Source organism: Nansenia antarctica (genome assembly GCF_963989245.1).
Source record: "Nansenia antarctica genome assembly, chromosome: 2".
Classification (NCBI taxonomy): Eukaryota; Metazoa; Chordata; class Actinopteri; order Argentiniformes; family Microstomatidae; genus Nansenia; species Nansenia antarctica.
Genome location: NC_137675.1, coordinates 33,260,096 through 33,283,926, shown reverse-complemented (window position 1 = coordinate 33,283,926; position 23,831 = coordinate 33,260,096). Strand labels below are relative to the sequence as shown.

At 46.7% G+C, this 23,831-nt stretch overlaps 1 protein-coding gene across 1 annotated transcript; it reads left to right on the top strand.

Moving 5' to 3' along the window:
- Positions 1-772: 772 nt before the first annotated feature.
- Positions 773-23,419, top strand: LOC308150136 (85/88 kDa calcium-independent phospholipase A2-like; the record flags this gene model as incomplete). Its single annotated transcript, XM_080522998.1, has 5 exons — positions 773-836; positions 1,738-1,829; positions 12,040-12,207; positions 22,935-23,008; positions 23,260-23,419. The coding sequence occupies 5 exons, from the start codon at positions 773-775 to the stop codon at positions 23,402-23,404; spliced, it is 543 nt and encodes a 180-aa protein (XP_080379124.1). The 3' UTR covers positions 23,405-23,419.
- Between the last annotated feature and the right edge of the window lie 412 nt (positions 23,420-23,831).

Here is a 23,831-nt window from a genome sequence, read left to right as displayed (position 1 = left end):
ATTGGTGTGAGTGCCACCGGGCGGTAGTCGTTTAGGCAGCTCACCGTGCTTTTCTTCGGGACTGGGATGATAGTTGAGGTTTTCAGGCAGGGTGGGATGGTGGCCTGGGACAGGGACTGGTTGAAGATGTTGGTGAAAACCTCGGCCAGCTGGTCGGCGCAGTCCCTCAGCACCCGTCCCAGGACGCCATCCGGCCCAGAGGCTTTCCTGGGGTCCACCGCCTTCAGCACGCGTCTCACTTCATGCTCTGTAAGGGTGAGGCTGCTGAGAGCTGGAGAGAGTGGTGTTTGTGTTGTGGTTACCTCCGTTTGCCCCTCGTCGAACCGGGCGTAGAAGGAGTTCAGCTGTTGATTAGGATGCACTGAAGTAGTGACAGTTCATGCAGGATTACCATTGTCTTGACCAATACATAAATCGTTTGCATGGCTTGGACTGGATTTTTGCCACTGAAGGATTTGTGGTCAGGTTGAGTCATTCAGTTTTGTGCATAAGATATGAAGTAAATGGGTCTTTGGGTACTGTTATCTGGTGGATCATGTACCGGTAGGCTGTTTATAGGTTTACCTTGCCTATAAACAGCCTACATGACCCAAATGAACCTTGACATGAACACCCTGTCATTAGTAATCATTAAAGAGCATTTTCTTAGTTGGTACTCTGCAGCGAGATGCAAAAGATAATGTATGAATTCTCTGTACTTAAGCGTACAGATGATGACATAGAGGTACCCTGCCCTTTTAACTTGGCAACATTAGCTCAGAAAAGGCAAGACATGGAAAGCTTCTTCAAGAAGGTCAATGGAGCATCCTGGGATGAAGGGTCAATCAAAATTACAAGTAAGAAACTGTGTTCCTTCTTTGAGGAGAGCCTTAGAGGAATAACTAATAGTCTTAAGGAAATCCTGAAAAAAGATTTCAAGATTGAATTCATTGTCTTAGTGGGAGGTTATGCCTCAAGTAAGATCCTGCAGAGTCAGATTAAGAAGAAGTTTGGAAATCAGTGCAAAGTGCTCTGCCCTCTTGATCCCCAGGAGGTCATTGTCAAGGGAGCTGTCCTTTTTGGGGTAAACCCTAAGGTGATGTCAGCACGAGTAAGTGGCCTGACTTATGGGATTGCTGTTTCTGCCATCTTTGATGAATCCGCGCACAAACCTGCAAAGAAGTTCACAAATGAAGACAGAGAGTGGTGTAATGACATATTTGAGAAACTGGTTTATATGGATCAGTCAGTGGGTTGTGATGAAGTCAGGGAGCACAGCTTCTCTCCCATAAAAACAGATCAGACAGGAATGACCTTCACCTTTTACAGCACAGATAGACGCAATCCTAAATCTATCAAGTATGTAGATGAGTGGGGAATAGAACAGATTGGCTCCTTCACTGTTCCGATGCCTGACATCCTTGGGGGCAAGGCCCGCAAAGTCAGGTTAGAAATCAAGTTTGGCTCCACAGAAATGAAAGCCACAGCCACTGACATAACTTCAAATAAAACTGAGAATATCAAACTTGACTTCATGAGAAAATCATAATGTCAAAATCCAGCAGCACATTCATGACATTCATGACTTTGTCACCTACTTCCAAAAAAAGTCTCTCCCTGATGAGATTCTCACACTGATCACATCCAAGCGGGCAACCACCTGCCCTCGCGATCCCATCCCCTCCTCTCTTCTTCAATCCATTTCCTCTGACATCCTTTCTTACCTTACCACCGTAATCAACTCCTCCTTATCCACAGGATCTGTCCCGGTTGCCTTCATGATAGCCAGAGTCAAGCCTCTCCTCAAGAAACCTATCTGTGACCCGTCCTCTGTCCACAACTACAGACTGGTATCCCTTCTCTCCTTCCCTTCCAAAACCCTTCAACGTGCTGCATCTAAACAACTGACTGACTATCTCCGGAAGATGGAACATCTGGACCCCAACCAATCCGGCCTCAAGGCTGGGCATTGCACTGAGACTGCTCTCCTTGCTGTCACAGAGGCCCTCCACTGTTCTCAAGCTTCCTCCCTCTCCTCTGTTCTCATTCTCCTGGACCTGTCCGCTCCCTTCGACACAGGCAACCACCAGATCCTTCTCTCCATCCTCTCAGAACTGGGCATCTCTGGCACCACACACTTGCTTCCTTGCTTGCTTCCTACCTGGCGGGTCACTCCTACCAGGTGACTCGGAGACAATCTTTGTCTTCTCCATGAACCCTCATCACTGGGGTACCACAGGGCTCTGTCCTAGGGCCCCTACTTTTCTCCCTCTACACCAAGTCTCTTGGCTCGGTAATCTCTTCACATGGGCTCTCCTACCACAGCTACACAGACGACACTCAACTCTTCCTGTCCTTCCCCCCGTCTGATGTACACGTGGTAACCCGTATCTCAGCATGTCTCGCTGACATTTCAACTTGGATGGCTGACCACCATCTCAAGCTCAATCTTAACAAGACCGAGGTCCTCTTCATCCCCGGGAAAGCCTGCCCTCTCCAAGACTTCTCCATCACAGTGGAGAACTCTACTGTAACCCCCTCCCTGACAGCCAAGAACCTTGGAGTGATCCTGGATAACCGACTATCCTGTGCAGAGAACATTGCAGCAACGGCTCGCTCCTGCAGATTCTTCCTCTACAACATCAGAAGGATACGACCATTCCTTACCAGAGAGGCAGCGCAACTCTTGACCCAGGCACTGGTCATCTCCCGCCTGGATTACTGCAATGTACTCCTGGCTGGGCTCCCCGCTTCAGCCATTAGACCTCTGCAGCTCATCCAGAATGCTGCTGCCCGGCTGGTATTCAACCTCCCCAAATACTCGCATGTCACCCCTCTCCTTCGCACCCTGCACTGGCTCCCGATAGCAGCTCGCATCAGATTCAAGACCCTGGTGCTTGCATACCAGGCAGCTAAAGGGACAGCCCCTGCCTACCTGAAGGAAATGGTAACCCCCCAAACCCCTGCCCGCTCACTCCGCTCCTCCACCTCGGCTGGCCGACTGGCCCCACCTCCTCTACACAGCAGTCGGGCTGCCCGATCACGTCTCTTCACAACACTGGCTCCCCGCTGGTGGAATGAGCTCCCCACGGCTGTCAGAACGGCAGAGTCACTACCCATCTTCCGTCGTAGACTGAAGACCCATCTCTTCAGGTTACATCTTAACTGCTCCTCCTGAGAAATCTTCTGACCCTCACCACTACGTCTCCTAAAGACACCCACTTTCCCCTCTACTGTGTCCCTAAGAACTTCTATTGCCCCCCTTGTACTGTTTCTCAGTTTCTCCAGTAAAAAAAAAAAAAAAAAGAAGTTTTAGTAGAAGGCGATAGGGAGAAGGTTTTTCCTTCTATCAGTGGCCCCGGGCCCGAGCTAGATTACCCTTCCTGCAACGAATGGTGGATTGCTGATTCACATGCTTAGTATTCAAATGTATTGATTGTAAGTCGCTTTGGAATAAGGCGTCTGCTAAATGCCAAAAATGTAAAAAATGTAAACAAGACTTCTCCATCACTAACCCCCTCCCAGACAGCCAAGAACCGTGGCGTGATCTGGACAACTGCCTATCCTGTGCGGAGAACAACGCAGTGATAGAACGCTCCTGCAGATTCTTCCTTTACAACATCAGAAGGATACGACCATTCCTCACCAGAGAAGCAGCGCAACTTTTGACCCAGTCACTGGTCATCTCCCGCCTTGAATACTGCAACACACTCCTGGCCGGGTTCCCCGCCTCTGCCATCAGACCTCTGCAGCTCATCCAGAATGCTGCTGCCCGTCTGGTGTTCAATCTCCCAAAATGTTCTCATGTCCTTCGCACCCTGCACTGGCTCCCGATAGCAGCTTGCATCAGATTCAAGACCCTGGTGCTTGCCTACCAGGCAACAAAACGGATAGCCCCTGCCTACCTGCGGGCAATGGTCACCCCCTAAACAGTAGCCCGTTCACTCCGCTCCTCCACCTCGGCTGGCCGATTGGCTACACCACCTCTATGCCAACACGGCAGTCACGCTGCCCGGTCACTTCTCTTCACTATACTGGCTCCTCCCCGCTGGTGGAATGAGCTTCCCACGGCTGTCAGAACTGCAGTCACTCCCCATGTTCCACAAGACTCATCTCTTCAGGTTAGACCTTAACTGCTCCTCTTGAGACATCTACTACCCCTGTGCCTCCTGAGACACCTGCTTCCCCCTATACTGTGTCTCCTAAGATTTCTACTTCCTCCCCTTGTACTGTCTCTCTTGTGTAAAAAATAAATGTATAATAATTATAATAATAATAATTATTATTATTTCTTCTTCTATCCCAATGACTGCCCCTGGCCTGAGCTAGATTACTCTTTCTGCTACGACTGATGAATAGATGGTTCACTTGCTTAGTCAAATGTAGCGATTGTAAGTCGCTTTGGAATAAGGCGTCTGCTAAATGCCAAAAATGTAATGTGAATGTAATTAATCTTCCTCATCAGAGACATCAACGATGTTGAGATACATCAAAGACTTGGAATACGTTCAAATCTGAATTTTCCACTGCAAAGATGAGGATGCTTTTTCTCTACAGCATTCTGTACAGATACCTTAATGCCAATCCTCCACACAACTATGTGTCTTATCAGTAAATTACATTCCTATTTTGAGCAGTGATGATAGTATCTCACAGATCACTAACTGGTACTTCTAGATAGTGGCATTGACACGACTTCCTTTAGTCGAAAACGTCTTGAAGTGCAGTGTGAAAATACTTTATTGTGTGTGCCCTGATGGCCAGTATATTGCATAAACTAGAAAATGCGTTAGTCAGGGAGACACTGTTACGGTGGTGTCAGAGGGGAAGAGGACAACAATGTTGAGGTGCATGCCCAAGGTGTGGAACTTTATAAATAGGTAGAAATATAGCTGGCAACTTTGTACAGGTATTTACAAAACAATAAGCAGGACGATGACAGGACACTGAACATAAACTGAAATGAGAGCTCTCTGTGGAGGGTCAGCACTAAGTACAGAATGCTGTAGAAAAAAAACATCCTCGTCATCCATCCAGAAAGACCAGTTCCTCTTTTTGTCTTGTTTTATGCCTTCGTCTTCAGCTGATAAAGCAGGGAAAGGAATTGGATCTAATGATTTTGGTCTCGACACACTGCAAGGTGACAACCACTGGTCGTTCTTGTGCAGGGATTTTCCAGGACAGTTGTCACTAGTGTCTTCTTGTTGCTTCTTTCCATCTTTCTTCTTTGAGCAAGGCTGAGCACCAACATATGGGTCATCAGAATCCGTATCTGCATGGACAAAATATGAGAATAAGTGAAGTAATATAGGTTAATTCTAACCAGTCATTTTAATCAATCATCAAACGCATCTCCCATTAGGTAAGTATTATGAATGAATGAATGAATGAATGAATGAATGAATGAATGAATGGACTTTATTGTTATTGCTACAGTACAGGTACCAAACAACGAAATTTAGGAGGGGTGGCTCCCCTGGTGTTAGGAAAGGGAAGAAAAAAAAAATCACAAGAAGGGAAGGAGCTGGTTTACATAAATAAAGGCTATGTACACAAACCACTGTACTATACTGTACAGATAGACGACTAGGGTTGTCATATTGCACAATAGTATTGTTTCACGTTATTTAAAGTGTCACAGTTTGCAGGCTTGAAATGTACATGTTTGTGCCTCAGCACTACACCTGATTTTTTCAGTCCAGCAGCTGCCATACAATCCGTCCAGACTGTCCAGGGCCCAGAACTTAGGTCTTTGCTGTGTTCAGGGCCTGGACGGCCCTGTGGTAGAAGCTGTTCTTCAGTCTGTTTGTCTTAGCGGCCAGGGTCCTGAACTGCCTTTTCGAGGGCAGCCTGGTAAAGTGTACGTACCCAGGGTGGGTCGGGTCCCTGGAGATCTTGGAGGCCTTCCTGAGACAGCGTGTGTTGTACAGCTCTTCCAGAGAGGGGAGGGGGGCGCCGGTGATCTTCTGTGCTGTTCTCACGACTCTCTGTAGCGCATTTCTCTCCGCTGTTGTGCAGCTGGAGAACCAGTTGCAGATGCCGTAGGTGAGGATGCTCTCCACTGCGCCGCGGTAAAAGGTCACCAGTATCTCCTGCTTGCTGTGTTCCTTCCTGAGGACTCTCAGGGTGTATAGCCGCTGTTGTGCCCTCTTGATGGTGCCTTTTGTGTTGTCCTTCCAGGTCAGGTCATCCCGCATGTGCATCGCCAGGAATCGGAGGGTTGAGACTCTCTCCACGCTCTCTCCGTCGATGAGCAGGGGCTGGATCTCTGACTTTTTCCTCCTGAAGTCTACGATGATTTCCTGGGTCTTTGACTTGTTCAGCAGCAGGTTGTTAACCTTGCACAGCTTGCTCAGTTGCTCTACCTCATCCCTGTACGCCGCCTCGTCCCCCCCCGAGATACATCCCACCACGGTGGTGTCGTCTGCAAACTTTACGATGGAGTTGCTGGGGTGGACGGGGGTGAAGTCGTAGGTGTAGAGGTTGTAGAGGATGGGGCTTAGCACGCAGCCCTGGGGGGACCCAGTGCTGAGTCTGAGGGCTGTGGAGGTGTGGGGGCCCACCCGCACCCTCTGGGGGCGGTCGGTCAGGAAGTCCTTGATCCACGCACATATAGAGTGTGATAGACCCAGGTCTAGTAGTTTGGTCACTAGCCTGTCTGGAAGGATGGTGTTGAAGGCGGAGCTGAAGTCCACGAAGAGCAGTCTCGCGTAGCTGTTTCCCCTCTCCAGGTGGGATAGAGTGGCGTGGAGAGTCGTCGCGATGGCGTCCTCTGTGGACCTGTGGGCTCTGTAGGCGAACTGGTATGGATCCAGGTTGGGCGGGAGGCGTGTGAGTATGTGTGCCCGGACTAGTTTCTCGAAGCACTTCATGATGATTGGTGTGAGTGCCACCGGGCGGTAGTCGTTTAGGCAGCTCACCGTGCTTTTCTTCGGGACTGGGATGATAGTTGAGGTTTTCAGGCAGGGTGGGACGGTGGCCTGGGACAGGGACTGGTTAAAGATGTTGGTGAAAACCCCGGCCAGCTGGTCGGCGCAGTCTCTCAGCACCCGCCCCAGGACGCCATCCGGCCCCGAGGCTTTCCTGGGGTCCACCGCCTTCAGTACGCGTCTCACTTCATGCTCTGTGAGGGTGAGGCTGCTGAGAGCTGGAGAGAGTGGTGTTTGTGTTGCGGTTACCTCCGTTCGCCCCTCGTCGAACCGGGCGTAGAAGGTGTTCAGCTTTCCCGCCAGCAGGGGGTCGTCCTCTGCGGCTGTGAGCCTGTTGGCTCTGAAGTTTGTCATCTGCTGAACCCCCTGCCACATCCGCCTGGAGTCGTTGCTCAATGCCTGGAGGCATTCCTCAATCTTCTCTCTGTGGTCTGCCTTGGCCGCTTTGATTCCGCGCTTTAGGTTGGCCCTGGTGGAGCTGTACAGCGGTGTGCTCTTCCCTGCGAAGAAGGCGTTGTCCCTCTCGTTGATCAGTTTTTGGACCTTCCCAGTCATCCATGGCTTCGTGTTGGGGTAGACCCGGACCCGTTTGTCCACGGTGACTGAGTTGGTGCAGTTCACTATGTGGTTCAGAACCGACGACGTGTACTGTTCCAGGTCCTCATGCTCATATTCCTGCCATAGGGTGTCATTTAGGCAGATCTGCAGTGGAGCGGACCCTTCTGGCCAGGTTCTGACAGTCTTAGTGGTGATGGGAGCACTTTTCCACATGGTAGTGTATGCAGGGATCAGGAGGATTGACACATGGTCAGACATGCCTAGATGAGCTAGTGGACTAGCCTTGTAAGCACGTTTGATGTTGGTGTATACCTTGTCCAGTGTTTTTTCTCCTCTTGTTATTACAGATTAGACCAAGAACAATCCAAAGCAGAGAATCAACAAAGGATTCCCAAGTCCTTACCCAGCTGGGAGATGTGTGATGGTGTATTCCTAAGAGAAGGCTCGAGTTCAGGTGATAATCTGGACTCTGCCATCTCTGAAGCTGAGAGAATGCATTGATTAGAGTCACAGCAAGCAAACAGATTTCTCAGCTGAAGCACATACAATTCTATAGCGTTTCCATAGCGTAGTGGTTATCATGTTCGAAACTGGGGCAGAAACACATTTTGGGGGTAGTGGTGGTCTAGTGGATAGTGCGTTGGACTGGTGATCAGAGGGTCATGAGTTCAAATCCCACCTGGGAACACCACCACTAGTGTGCCCTTGAGTAAGGCACTTACCCTAAGTTACTCCAGGGAGACTGTCTCTGAAATCTCTAATTGTAAGTTGCTTTGTATAAAAGTGTCTTCTAAAATGTAAAAGATCTTGCTCATATTGGTGGCAGCAGAATGTTTGGAGTGTGTGTCATTGCACTTGTTATACATTATCATAACTGTAAATATCAGGTTCAATTGTAACCCTCGGGTCAAGCAATTGGTGATATACATAAGATATACCTGTGGGAGAGAGGTTCTCCCTTTCCTCTCATCTCTTTCAGTCGCTGTGCCATGGTGTCTGTGCTGTAGACTATTCCATTCTCGTGATCAATGATGAAAGGGGACACATCTGTAACTGTGAACACAGAACATGTTCAAATGAAACCACCTTCAAGCACAAAGCTCTTTTAGACGCCAACTATAGTATTCTTCAGATGAACAGGTGTCTTACAAAAAGGTGACGACGGCACTGGATGAAGCTCTTTCATCATCTTGTCCAGTTTTTTCTTCATGCGTGTGTCATTTTCGGGGGTCAGCACGGGGTAGTCTTTTGGCTGCATAGAACGATGCTGGAACAAACAAAAAAACTGTGTTATGTTTGAAATATAATCAAACTTATAAAGACAAGCTTTGACTTTTGACTTCACACAACCATGTCGTTTTTTTTTTTGCCAAACACACAACTAGTTGACAATGATTCCACCTTTATCACCAGTGTCTAATGTCTTTTCATAGGCCTAAAGACTACTTCTGTATTACCCGGCAGGGTTCGACATTAACGGTTGCCCGATTGCCCGGGGAAAGTAAAACATTTGCCGGGTTTGTTTGCGCGACAGCAACGACGCTGCTGGATCCTGGTAATGCAGGAAGAACAGGACGGATGAACCACTGATGAACCAGATGAGACACTGACCTCATGTCTTTTAGCTTGCTTTTATAGTTGTTTTTATTTTCTTAATATTGTTGTCTTTATTTGCACTCGACACCACGGACCTCATTGTCTCTTAGCTTGTTTTATAGCATTTTCGCTTTTGAATTTGTCTAGTGTGTAATATTTGTGATATGTTATGTGTATATGTTTGTGAATATGTGAATATGTTTTTCTGTTTTTGCACCTTCAGAAGAACCACTACAATTTCATTGTATAGGCAACTGTACAAGGACAATAAAGTCTATTCTATTCTATATTCTATACGCATTGTTTGTTATTTTTCTGGTTTTGATCGCTTATGGATTATTTTTGTATGTCGCCAAGTTTGATTGTTTTATTCAATAAATGCTATAAAACGTACTTTTCATCTCAGCGGATTGTTTGGCGCATCATACAATTACCAGCCCAGACCCGGGTTGCGTCTCTCAGCGACTTTTTACTTTTGGCTCTATCTATCTATCTCGCTACAGGTGTCATATAACCCTAACCCATATCCTGTCATATAAAAGTACCTTATTGAATCTCCAGGTAATGTAGGCTCTTTCTGACATCCATCACTTTTGCTATCGTTAAGATACTTTATTTTTCTGTTTTGGTAGTCTGTCCAATGTGACACTTGCCCTCCTCCACCGGCCCTAGTTTTGGATCTAGCTTGCTGTTCATTATTTTCATGATAAATCGTAGCTAGCTAGCTATAACATCTTCATATACACCATACAGGCTAAATACTGATTAACAGTAGGCACTGATTAACAGTAGGCAAATGCCAATTGAACAGATTTATTCATTATCCTATCTTAAGAAAACTAATGTAACACTCTCATCTGGGGATTTACACGGCAAATCAAATCAAAGATCGACAAATCCCTGATGACTGGGAGAGGACGTATGACTGCTCTGATGAATCAACCCCTATTTCATTAATTTTCTCTATATAACGACGTCGATCATTGATCGGCAACGACACTATATCATAGTTTGCCTAACTGGCCATCGGATTTGGGCTCCTAATATCTAAAAAGCACTACGGTTTTCTTATTTTATCGGATTAAAGTAGCAAAGACCAGAAATTTCCATTGACCGCCAGTCAAACTTCTCCCCTTCTATCACCCAAAAAGGGGCGTGGACATGACGGGAGAGCAAAGTACCCGTCGGTGAGTACCATCCCTCCCCCCTTCTCCCTTCCTCCCCTCCCTCCCCCCTGCTCCCTTCCTCCCCTCCCTCCCCCCTGCTCCCTTCCTCCCATCCCTCCCCCCTGCTCCCTTCCTCCCCTCCCTCCCCCCTGCTCCCTTCCTCCCATCCCTCCCAACTCGTTTGCAAACTATGCAGTAAAAATGTGGAACGCCCTTCCTATAATCTTAAAGGAGTGCAAAACACTGCCCACCTTCAAAACCACTCTCAAAAAACATTTACAGGAGGCTGCAATCCGTAACTGGACCCTCTAAATCAAAAATCAGATTAAAAGACCCGAACTACCCACTGTACATACTTTGTGTTTTGTCCCCCGCCCCCACCTGTGGTGTATGTCCCCACCTGTCCTACCCGCTGTACATACCTAATGTTTTGTTGTATTGTTCTTCCCATGATGGATGTATATTTATCTTGTAGATAGTACTAGTTATTTGTCTGTATTATCTTGTAGATAGTACTAGTTTTTTTTTGTCTGTCTTACATGTAACGATGAATTGAGAATCAAGGACCCCAATTGAAATAAGCCAGTGGCTTTCTTGGGTTTTTATCCTGTTAGTTGACCTTGTATGTAATATGTACTTTCATGTACCTACTTCTGCAAATCTTCTAATAAAGTTTTCAATCAATCAATCAATCAATGCTCCCTTCCTCCCATCCCTCCCCCCTTCTCCCTTCCTCCCCTCCATCCCCCCTGCTCCCTTCCTCCCCTCCCTCCCCCCTGCTCCCTTCCTCCCATCCCTCCCCCCTGCTCCCTTCCTCCCCTCCCTCCCCCCTTCTCCCTTCCTCCCCTCCATCCCCCCTGCTCCCTTCCTCCCCTCCCTCCCCCCTGCTCCCTTCCTCCCATCCCTCCCCCCTTCTCCCTTCCTCCCCTCCATCCCCCCTGCTCCCTTCCTCCCCTCCCTCCCCCCTGCTCCCTTCCTCCCATCCCTCCCCCCTGCTCCCTTCCTCCCCTCCCTCCCCCCTGCTCCCTTCCTCCCATCCCTCCCCCCTGCTCCCTTCCTCCCCTCCCTCCCCCCTTCTCCCTTCCTCCCCTCCATCCCCCCTGCTCCCTTCCTCCCCTCCATCCCCCCTGCTCCCTTCCTCCCATCCCTCCCCCCTTCTCCCTTCCTCCCCTCCATCCCCCCTGCTCCCTTCCTCCCCTCCATCCCCCCTGCTCCCTTCCTCCCATCCCTCCCCCCTGCTCCCTTCCTCCCATCCCTCCCCCCTTCTCCCTTCCTCCCCTCCCTACCCCCTGCTCCCTTCCTCCCATCCCTCCCCCCTGCTCCCTTCCTCCCCTCCATCCCCCCTGCTCCCTTCCTCCCCTCCCTCCCCCCTGCTCCCGTCCTCCCATCAAGTATTGGAAAATTGACCTGACAGGTGTATCTGGTTAGTCAGGTGTGTTCCATCACATCATGTGTGCAGGGTTAGAGAGCTGTCAATGTCTAGTTGTTGATTCTAGGCTTTGCATTTGCCTTTGAAGTCTGCTATTGATGTCTGTCAACATGAGGACCAAATAGCCATTATGGCTGAAATATTAGAAAAATGTAACTGACAAAAAAATAGCCAAAACCTTAGATTTGCCCAAATCAATTCTATAAAATCAAAGTTGCTCTCTTTCTCTGCCCCATCTCTCCCCCCACCTTTTCCTTATCTCCCCTCTCCTTTCCTCCCCTCTTTCCTTATCTCCCCTCTCCTTTCCTCCCCTCTTTCCTTATCTCCCCTCTCCTTTCCTCCCCTCTTTCCTTTCCTCCCCCTTCCCCTGTTGTTGTCCCAGGGGCGAGGAGAGGTGGTCCAGAGCCTGGGTGTGGTGGTGTCTCTGGGTACAGGGAAACTCCCTCAGGTGGCGGTCAGCTCCGTGGATGTGTTCAGGCCCTCCAACCCTCTGGAACTGGCCAAGAGCTTCGTAGGAGCCAAGGAGCTGATCAAGATGCTGGTGGACTGTGTGAGTGGAGGGACAATGTGGGTTACACTGGTTTTTGTGAGGAGCATGCAGCTTCTGGCCTGTAGAGGGAGATACAGGACCGTGGTGGAGCGTGAGTGTAGCTCCCTCTACAGGACAGACGCTGCATGTTCCCCACAATTGAATATAGTTATTGGGACAGTGAAGCGTTTTTCTTTCTTCTTTTAGGCTCGATACTCCCAAATGTTCCAAATCAAACAGTTACGATGAGGTTAAAGTGTCAATTCTCAGCTTTTTATTTTGAAGGTATTTGTGTTAGTATTGGTTTCACCGTTTAGTAATGACAACCCTTTTTAAAACATAGTCCCTCCATAGCAGGGCTCCGAAAGTATTGGGACAGATTAATATAATGTTCAAATGAAGCAATCACGTTTAGTGTTTCGTCCAAAAGATCCTTCAGATGCAAGAACTGTCCGAAGGCTTTGGCTCATTGACTGGTGATGTTCTGCCAGGCCTGGGGGGTATTCCATTAACGTCACTAAAGGAAAATCCAGGCTTTTTTCTAGATTTTCTCTAGATTTTCCTTTAGCGACGTTGACCCCCCCCCCCCCCCCCCCCAGACTACAGTCATATTCAGTTGTTTGTTTTGAGGTCTTTTTTCCCTTAGTCTCATCCTCAGCAACCCGTAGAATCTCCCCCAATGTGCTGCATTCCTCACTGGAGACACACAAACAAGTGCATAGCGCTGTAACACCGACCTGATAATCAGGGCTGCCAAGTTTCACCAAAAGTTTGGAGTGAGATTTTTTGGTGGTGGAGCGACCCAAAACTGTGCACGTTTTGGCGGCAGCGGCCCCTCTCTCCCACCCAATTATTTGTGCTAGTTTCCTGCAATTTTACATGTTGTTCATAATAAACCAGCACAAGAAATGAAAATAATTAACATTTTATAAAACAAGACAAAAATTCAGACAATATATCATATTTATGAAATCTTAATGAACAAATACAGTAGCCTACAGACTCTAAAAGAAAATTGGGCCCCATCAACAGGACTCAGCCCCTTGGTCAGCAGCAGAAAGACCTGTGGTCATCATCTTATATACAGTGCATTGCTCATAGATGTCTATCATGTTATACAGTAGGCTACATACCAGGGTTTTTCCTGGGTCAGAATGAGGCCTTGGTGGTTGATCTAGTGCGCGCGTAGCGTGGCCAAATTTTTTTTTAGGGACCCCCAATTGTTGTATTTGTATTGTAAATTGCAATTACTATTTATTATTACTATTGTAGGAGCCAGATATGGTCCTGTGATACGTGTTGTAATTCACTGTGTGGGCATGGGGTGGCGCTGTCACAATACCTGAGGCAGGTGTATATCAGGTAGCACATTTGTTGTTGTTGTCGTCAGGTGTTGACCCCGGAACGGCAAATAGGTTTGACCGCAAGGGCGCTAAGTTTGTTATTGTTTGTACCAGTGAATAAGCCATTGATGGCACATAGTAACACAATAAATGTTTATTATGCAGCAAACCAACGACTACGGATCTTATATAACCAACAGCAACACATCAAATTTAGGACGCACGGCGCGTCAACCGGACAATCCGTCGGGTTAGCATCTCAGTAGCAAGTAGTAGACTATGCTCCTTTAACAATTATTATTAATGTACCTGGTTATGTTACAGTAGAGAAACAAAAAACAGTTACCAAAACTGAGTATTTACTAGCTAAGATTGGCAAAAGATTGGCGTGGTGCAGCCGAAATTAGTAAACAACTAGTTTGAAACTAGCTAGTAACAACTAGGGGTTTAGTAACTACTGCATGCCTGCATTTAGTAATGACTTACGCCAAATTGGTGCAACCCAGTCCAGTAGGCTACCAGATACGATGTTGTAATGTATGCACATATTTTGCTACCACGGTTGCCAGATGGAATTGACAATGTCCAGCCCAACCAGTCTAAAAGCTGCCGAATCCACCCGTCCAGTGTGACCAAAAGTAGCCCAATCTGGCAACACTGCTTGCTACGTTCTTGCAGCTCGCGTGAACACAGGTTCTTCCATCAGCGCTCGCCTGCCGCTTCGATTGCAGACTCAAGTTAACGCGTGCAGAAAGATGCTACGAAACTCAAGTCCCGTAAAACAAATTGTTATTTCTCGCCGTGAGAAATAGAGATGCGGCGTGAGAGCGTGAGAACTGGTTGAAATGCGTGAGTCTCACGGTGATTGCGTGAGACTTGCCAGCTCTGCTAGCTAATAAGCTAACACTTGTTTGGCTAGTGTAGTAAACACACACACACACACACACACACACACACAGACACACACACACACACACACACACACACACACACACACACACACAGACACACACAATAACTTGTGAACAACACAACAAACAAAACCACGCTAAGTCAGCTAACAAAAACAAACAAGCTTCTAATAAAGCTAGCTAGTTAACAAGCTAACACCTGTGTGGCCCAGTAAACACTCCCTAATACAGTGAGTAAATAACGCATTACAACTCGCTACATATGGCAGACCTTAGTTTCATACTATAGTGTATTATATCCTCGGCCACTGGCTGGTTTTGTGGCGCTGTTCCGACTTTCAGTACTTCAGCAAACGAACTAGTCTCCGAAGACTAGAAGAAGTCTGGCAAACGCATTGCTTTCAGACAGTTTTCACCGATCACTGTTTATTTTAATTCTCGAATTACTATGAGAGAATAATAGTATACTTTTATACTTCAGCTCCTACATGAACTAAAAAGGACACGTAACCTAGATGAACACTAACACTATGCTCTAGTAGTCTACCATCTGAACCACAAAAACGTTGTTAGAAGTGGGGTTCGAACCCACACCTCCAGTCTCAAGGAGTCTCAACTCTTGAGACTGGCGCCTTAGACCTCTCGGCCATCCTGACAATTGTAAATCAATTAAAGAACTGAGCTGAATAAGACATTAAACCTTTACTGTCACACCAGACAGACACGATAATACAACAGCTGTATACACTTGCTATACGTGTAATTACCTGAATATATCTGGCAAATGATATGTTTTATAATATGACAAGCACACATGCCATTGAGTAGAAGACTATGAACCGAAGGAATGTACAGCTGAATGAGCATATGAATGTGCAATAACACTATGTGCAATATGACAACCCTCGGGTACATAAGGTTCAGAGATAGGATATGTATAGCATAGCATAGAGTACAGCACAGTGTTTTATTTGTATAGTATAGTGGATAGTGTATATAGCCTTTATTTATGTAAACCAGCTCTTTTCCCTTCTTGTTTTTAGTTTTTTTTTCCTAGCACCAGGGGAGCCCCCCCTCCCAAATTTCGTTGTATGGTACCTGTACTATATAAATGACAATAAAGACCATTCATTCATTCATTCATTCATATGGATAGGCTATAGACAGTTCCAGTTGTAATCAAAGTCATGGTGATTAGCATTGTTAGCAGCATGCCCTTTTAACTGAGCTACATCGAGCCACTGACTATGCTGTATGTTCTTGTTAATAATAATAATAAATTATATTTATATAGCGCTTGTTAGAGACCATGCAGTGTTATGGTACCTTGAGGTTGAACTCGATGTTATAATAATGTATCTTACAGAACATTGAATGAGTCAACATTGCTAACACCTGCCATGCTCTACTTAAAATGTTTCAGCAGTGGGGTTCGAACCCACGCCTCCATTCGGAGACCAGAATACTCCTTTATCAGGAAAGACTTTCACCTTGAGTCTGGCGCCTAGACCGCTCGGCCATACTGACATCTTGCAATGGACCAGAATTGAGCTGAGCAAGACATTAAACCTTTATCCAGTTTACTGTTACACCAGACAGACGCTTGAACACAGAAGAGGAACCATACATAGAGAATGTTGCGTTGTTAATGATAGTAGCCTACATGGTTTTAAAGGAACACATTGACGCTCTGAGAAGGAGGAATCACACTATCATAACTTATTATTCTATGGAACCCAAATATACAATAAATGTAGGCTATACACACGCAGACTTCTAAGACTTAGGCAGCCAAGTTTCACCAAAAGTTTGGAGTGAGATTTTTTGGCGGTGGAGCGACCCAAAACTGTGCACGTTTTGGCAGCGGCGGCCCCTCTCTCCCACCCAATTATTTGTGCTAGTGTAGTAGACGCAGCGGTTCCCAACCTTTTTGGACTCACGGCCCACTTTACAAATCTCTACAGTATTCGCGGCCCACTCAGGCCTAGCGCGCAACGACGTCATTTCACCAAAAACTAGAGGGAGCGTGGCAAAAAAATTAAAAATAAATAGCGGTTAAACCATTAAAGCCGAGCGGCGATGTTTTATATAGCAGGTGATCAAATACCAAGATCGTAAATGTGTTCAATATTTACGACCAAACATCCTTTGTGTGTGGGCAACTCCCGACTCCCGACTAGGGTTGCCAGATGGGCTCAGGGTTTTTTGGTGGAATTAGCGGTTTTAGACTGTGTTTAGGGTGGAAAATGTCGATCCCATCTGGCAACCCTGTTCGCGAGTCCGATTGTGACTGGGATGGAATGTAGCCAATCAAGAAGCCAGCTGACTTCTTCTTTTCGGATGGAAATATCGGCGCACACCACACACAATATGATCAAGGCTGTTCAATCCAAGATTTTTTATCTTTTTAAAATTAATTATTATTATTTAATTATTATTTTTTTTGCCCATGATTTGGCGGCCCACTTGCAGTACTCTCGCGGACCACCAGAGGGCCGCGGCCCATAGGTTGGGAACCGCTGAGAGGTTATCTGCCTGGTTAGGAAGGTCCCGTAGGGGGCAGTATAGCTTCCGGGTTAGTCGAATGTGGGGAACGGCCATGCTCTGTAATGCTCTGCACTTATTAATATAAACCAGTTAATTACCCGCTGTCCGCTCATCATTATTATATTAGGAAGATATCACATCTGGCGACGAGATAAACGGTGGACTTGAAGGAAGTTGTGGAAAAGACGAAAAACTTGTGAGTTCTAGTACGCTGACAACTCGGCTAATGTCGGAGGACGAGGGAGCTAATAACCAAGAGGTCGAGATGGCTACTATGATGGTAGGAACACTCACTGCTTTTGACAGTAACACCCAGACGTGGGAGGAGTATGTCGAAGTTTTGGGACATTTTTTCATTGCAAATGGGATTACGGATGCGGATAGGAAGCGGGCAATATTGCTAAGCTCTGTAGGCAGTCGGACATACAGTTTAATGAGGAACTTGTTGAGCCCGGACAAGCCTGGTGAGAAGACATTATGTCATATTGAAAAATCATATTATGACGTCTTGACAGCACTGCTTCAGTCGCATTATAACCCGAAGCCCAGCGAGATAGTCCAAAGATTTAAATTTAATTCAAGGATTAGAGCGGCAAATGAAACTGTGACGGAGTATGTGGCAGTACTAAGAGAGCTGGCTCAACATTGCAACTACAGTGACAAATTGAAAGAGATGCTACGCGACAGGCTCGTATGTGGCATAGCAGATGATCTAACACAAGATCTGATCCTGTCATGCGACGCTTCTCCGTATGGAGTGGGGGCGGTGTTGTCACATCGCATGCCAGATGGACAGGAGAGGCCCATCAGCTTCATGTCGCGGACACTGACGTCGGCTGAATCAAACTATTCACAACTGGACAAGGAAGGTCTGGCGGTGATGTTTGGCATCCAGCGCTTTCATAAATATGTATATGGAAGGAAGTTCGTCATTTGCACTGACCACAAACCCTTACTATCTCTCTTCAATGAGATGAAAGCTGTGCCTCAAATGGCATCCCCTCGTATTCAGCGGTGGGCAGTAACGTTGCTAGCGTATGAGTACGAGATTGTTTACAAGCCAGGGAAATACCACAGCAATGCAGATGCCCTGAGTCGACTCCCTCTGCCTCATCAGTCCACAGAGAGAGAGCAAGAAGAACGAGTGCTTATTGGTCCTTTGTGCTGCGTCCTCTCTCCACATGGTTTGATCCGGCTGCTCGTGTTTCTTGGCGCCCCTTAGAGGAAAACATTGTCCATCCTCATAGGTTACAAGATGTAATATACTGTAACATTTCTATTAAACAGTCCAAATTGAAATTCGGCACCATCATCACTGAATTAATCTCAGTTTGGCGATGCGCAGAAAAGCTCTGCAAAATCTCAACCAAATGGTACCTCCATTCGCCTATATTTAAAAATTCAATTCTCCAGTTGGGAGGCCGTCCAATCTCATTTCCCCAGTGGAGTGACAAGGGAGTTCACACATTCTCAGATTTATTTGGGGCTGAGGGTCTCCGCTCATTCCAAGACATTCAGAGAAACTTTAATTTACCGGGTACGTCCTTTTTTTTCTACCTTCAATTACGTACAGCTATGCGCACATACGGGGTACCCTGGAATAGCTCATTAGACATACATCCATTTCACATAGCATTCACCAGACCCAGGGGTCAGGTCTCAGCTCTTTACTCCATCCTGGTTAAGGCTTCTTTAAAACCATTACACATTGACAGAGTGTGGAAAGATACTTTATCACACAATAACTTAAATTGGCAATTAATTTGGCAAAACATATCCCTTTCCTCCAGAAATCCCAACCACCGGGTTATCCATTTCAATTTTACTCATAGGACATACTTCACTCCATATCTGCTACATAAAATAAAGACCATACCTTCACCTAACTGTACTCTTTGCACCCGAAATACAGTTGGCACCTTTTTTCATATGGTATGGGAATGCCCGGGAGTGGCTGATTTCTGGAGGACAGTTTGTGATGCTTTGTCCCTGATCCTGTCCAAACACATTCCACACTCACCATTAGTCCTATTGTTAAATGACAGTTCAAACCTGGATCTAAACATCAAACAAAGACGCATCTGGCTGGCCGGCCTTACAGCAGCCAAAAGGCTTATAGCTTGCAGGTGGAAGTCACCCCATTTCTTGACTACGCAGAGATGGATATTAGACTTCATTGACATAGCCAGCATGGAACACTGGATAGCCAACAGGCATCATGCAATTTCGGACAATGTTTCATGCTGGGACCAAACTATAACCATCCTCAAGACACTATTATAGGCTAATCGATTTGCTCCTTCCATAGGGTCCTGTAGGGAGGGGGGGGGGCGGGGGGCTGTGATTGGGTGGGGGGTGGTGGGCGGGGGGCTGTGATAGGGGGGGGTGGGTGGCGGGGGGGTTGTGATTGGGCGGGTGGGTGGGAGGTATCTGGCGGGAGGGACATTTGTGGGAGGAGGGGTAGGTGGGGAATTATTGGGGTAAAGGGAGATTGGGAAGGGAAGGGGAGGGGGGGGGGTTGAAAAGTTTTATGCGCATTTTGTATTTGTACTGGTAAACCGTATTTGTGTTATTCTATTTTCTCCTTTGTTTATTTGTATGTTACCACTCCCCTTGTTTTACTCCCTGAAATAATAATAAAAAATTGATCACAAAAAAAAAAAAAAGAACGAGTGCTGATGATGGAGAATGTGACCCTCGTCTCGGCAGCGGAAATGAGGAAATGGACAAGCAGGGACCCTGTGTTGTCCAGAGTGACAGAGTTTGTCCAACATGGTTGGCCGTCACAAGTCCCAGACCCAGCTTTCCAACCGTATGCTGTTAGGAAAACAGAGTTAAGTGTGCAAGATGGCTGCGTACTGTGGGGCTCACGGGTGGTGGTGCCGCCGCCTGGACGAGACGCTTTGTTACAGCAGCTACATCAAGGTCACATTGGCATCACAAGAATGAAAGCCTTGGGGCGGAGCTACTTCTGGTGGCCAAAGTTGGATGCGGACATCGAGGCTGTAGTCAAGAGATGTGTCACATGCCAAGAACACCGCAACTCGCCAGCTCCAGCACCACTTCACCCATGGGAGTGGCCAAGCAAACCATGGCAAAGGCTACACATTGATTATGCAGGTCCGTTTATGGGACACATGTTTTGATCCTGATGGACGCGCATTCAAAATGGATGGATGCTTACCCGGTGACAGCCTCGACTTCAGCCATCACCATTGAATGTCTACGGAAGAGCTTCAGCATTCAGGGGCTACCAGAGACAATTGTGTCTGATAATGGCTCATGTTTTGTAAGCACGGAATTCAAACAATTTATGCAGAAAAACGGCATTGAGCACATCACCTCTGCTCCCTATCATGCTTCCTCCAATGGCTGTGCTGAGCGTTCAGTCCAGACATTCAAGTCAATGATGAAAAAGGCAGGTGAAGGGAGCATCAACACTAAGGTGTCAAGAGTGTTGTTTAGTTATCGCATTACACCACAGTCCACCACAGGGCTGTCGCCTGCTGAAATGTTGCAAGGTCGAAAGTTAAGATCCACACTCGACCAAATTCATCCAGACCGTCGAACAAGGGTGGAACGAAAACAAGGCATCCTAAAGAAGCATCATGACAAGCAAGTTTCAGGGAGAAGTTTCCAGGAGGGGGACACAGTGATCACAAGGAACTTCAGTCATGGGCCTAAGTGGATACCTGGGATCATAATCAAAATCACAGGTCCTGTCTCGTATAAGGTCATGCTGGGAGATGGCAACATTGTGCGCAGACACGTCGACCAGATACTGGCCAGACCTGAGGACAAGGACTTGATGGACCCGATGATTAGAGACCTTCCGGGGCTGCCTGAATTGCCATCAGCAGCTGTTGCAATGTCAGATAATTCCATTCCTGAGGGAAACAGCTGTGTTCCAGGGGAAAACTCTCCCGGACCTGCAGAACCTGCTCCGGACAAGTCGGGAACATTAGTGACTGACAACCTACCTCCAGGCACGCCAGTGCAGTCACAACAGCGGATCACTCCTGTGCGACAGTCGCATAGAAGAGTTTCCAGGCCAAGTTATTTGAAGGACTTTGATGTTTAAAAAAATAAAATAAATAGGGAAGGGGACAGTTAATGGTAGTTATGCACAGGTGGTTGTTTTGTTTCATGGAGTTTATACTGTGTGGGTATTTGTTTTTGGTTTTTATTAGAAGAAGCTCATAGCTTAAGGGGGGAGGAATGTAGTAGAGGTTATCTGCCTGGTTAGGAAGGTCCCGTAGGGGGCAGTATAGCTTCAGGGTTAGTCGAATGTGGGGAACGGCCATGCTCTGTAATGCTCTGCACTTATAATATAAACCAGTTAATGTTTACCCGCTGTCCGCTCATCATTATTATATTAGGAAGATATCACAGCTAGTTTCCTGCAATTTTACATGTTGTTCATAATAAACCAGCACAAGAAATGAAAATAATAAATAATAACATTTTATAAAACAAGAAAAAAATTCAGACAATATATCATATTTATGAAATCTTAATAAACAAATACAGTAGCCTACAGACTCTAAAAGAAAAATTGGCCCCATCAACAGGACTCAGCCCCTTGGTCAGCAGCAGAAAGACCCGTGGTCATCATGTTATATACAGTGCATTGCTCATAGATGGCTATCATGTTATACAGTACATACCAGGGTTTTTCCTGGGTCAGAATGAGGGCTTGGTGGGTGATTTTTTTTTGGAGGGACCCCCAATTGTTGTATTTGTATTGCAAATTGTAATTATTAATAATAATAATTATTATTAATGTACCTGGTTATGTTAGAGTAGAGAAACAAAAAACAGTTACCAAAACTGAGTATTTACTAGCTAAGATTGGCAAAAGATTGGCGTGGTGCAACCGAAATTAGTAAACAACTAGTTTGAAACTAACTAGTAACAACTAGGGGTTTAGTAACTACTAAATGCCTGCATTTAGTAATGACTTACGCCATATTGGTGCAACCCAGTCCAGTAGGCTACCAGATACGATGTTGTAATGTATGCACATATTTTGCTACCACGGTTGCCAGATGGAATTGACAATGTCCAGCCCAACCGGTCTAAAAGCTGCCGAATCCACCCGTCCAGTGTGACCAAAAGTAGCCCAATCTGGCAACCCTGCTTGCTTCGTTCTTGCAGCTCGCGTGAACACAGGTTCTTCCATCAGCGCTCGCCTGCCGCTTCGATTGCAGACTCAAGTTAACGCGCGTGCAGAAAGATGCCACGAAAGTCATGTCCGGTAGCTTTCTTTCAAGGAATTTCAAAAATAAAAGTCCCGTAAAAAAAAAAAGTTGTTATTTCTCGCCGTGAGAAATAGAGATGCGGCGTGAGAGCGTGAGAACTGGTTGAAATGCGTGAGTCTCACGGTGATTGCGTGAGACTTGGCAGCCCTGTTGATAATGCTGCCAAACTTGCCCTCACCATAATAGAATGGACTAGTTTTCCTTATCCCACTTTCCCCATCCCAGAAACGGGAGACAATGTGAAAATCCAGTTTTCAGCTATATTAGCGAGCGGTTAGCAACGATAGCCACGTACCAGTACACGTCTTCGGATATCAAACAAAAATTATTTGATCACGCTCAACAATCTGGCTAAAATAGCGTTCACAGGACGTCTCGCACTCTTCTTCCCTCGATGTGGAGTCGCGCCTCCTAGTTGTGTGATTTGCTCAGATTTTGAATTGATTATTAGGTTACCCAGTAAATTACCAGACTCTATGCACTCGCTATTCAAGCCTGGGCAGGGTGAAGCTAAACAGGTACTAGCTATTCAACAGATATGTAGTAAAAAAGGACTTGGGTGAGGTTACAGAACTGCAAATGCTGCATGCAAGGCAAGCTTTTCAATACGTAGTTTTTGCCCGCGTCACACGATGTCGTGGCTGACGGCTGACTTCACCATGCTGTTGTTGTCTCCTCTGTCTCAGTGCACAGACTCTGACGGCTGTGCTGTGGACAGGGCCAGGTCATGGTGCGAGTTGACTGATACCATCTATCACAGGTTTGTCTTTGATCTCACAACTCTTTACCTATAAGCGAACCGACTACAAAACGTTATGGACATTGCAACGAAGCAGTTCTCTGTTGTCTAGTAAGCTCATTCTCCCCCCGCCCCTCCCTCTTCTGCCTCATGTTGTCAAAATGTCCTTCCACCCTCTCCCCGTCTTTCTCCTCCCTCGAATGTCTCTCTGTCCCGGGTCCCCCCATTATCTTCCCTCCCTCCCTCCGTCTCTCCTGCCCTCGAACCCCCAGGTTGAGCCCCCAGCTCTCACAAGAGGTGATGCTGGACGAGGTGAGGGACTCCGTCCTGGTGGACATGCTGTGGGAGACCCAGATGTACCTGTACGAACAGCGGGAGAGCGTCCAGATACTGGCACAGCAACTACTGACCGGCTGAGGGAGAGAGGAAGGTCGGGGAAAGGTTGGAGGAGAGGGGGAGGGGGTGAGAGGGAGAGAGAAGGGGTGGGGAAAGGTTGTAAGAGAGGGGAGGGATTAAAGGAGAAAGGAGGTCTCAAATACAGAAGGACAAGGTGTGCGTGTGTGTGTGTGTGTGAGAAAAGAAAAAAATTAAGAAAAAAGATGACTCCCACAAAGACATGTATTATCTCTTTCATGTGCATTTGACCCAATACTGACCCAATACTGACCCAATACTGTACTATTGTGAGTTTGTGATTGAGTTTTACTATGGAAATGAAAATCCAGATTTGCACAAAGGACTAGGGACTAGGACTGAGAGACTGAATAACTCAGAAAGACATAATTAAAACACATTACCTCATCTTCAACAGCTCATACAGCTATGGTAAAAGTCCTGTGTTTGT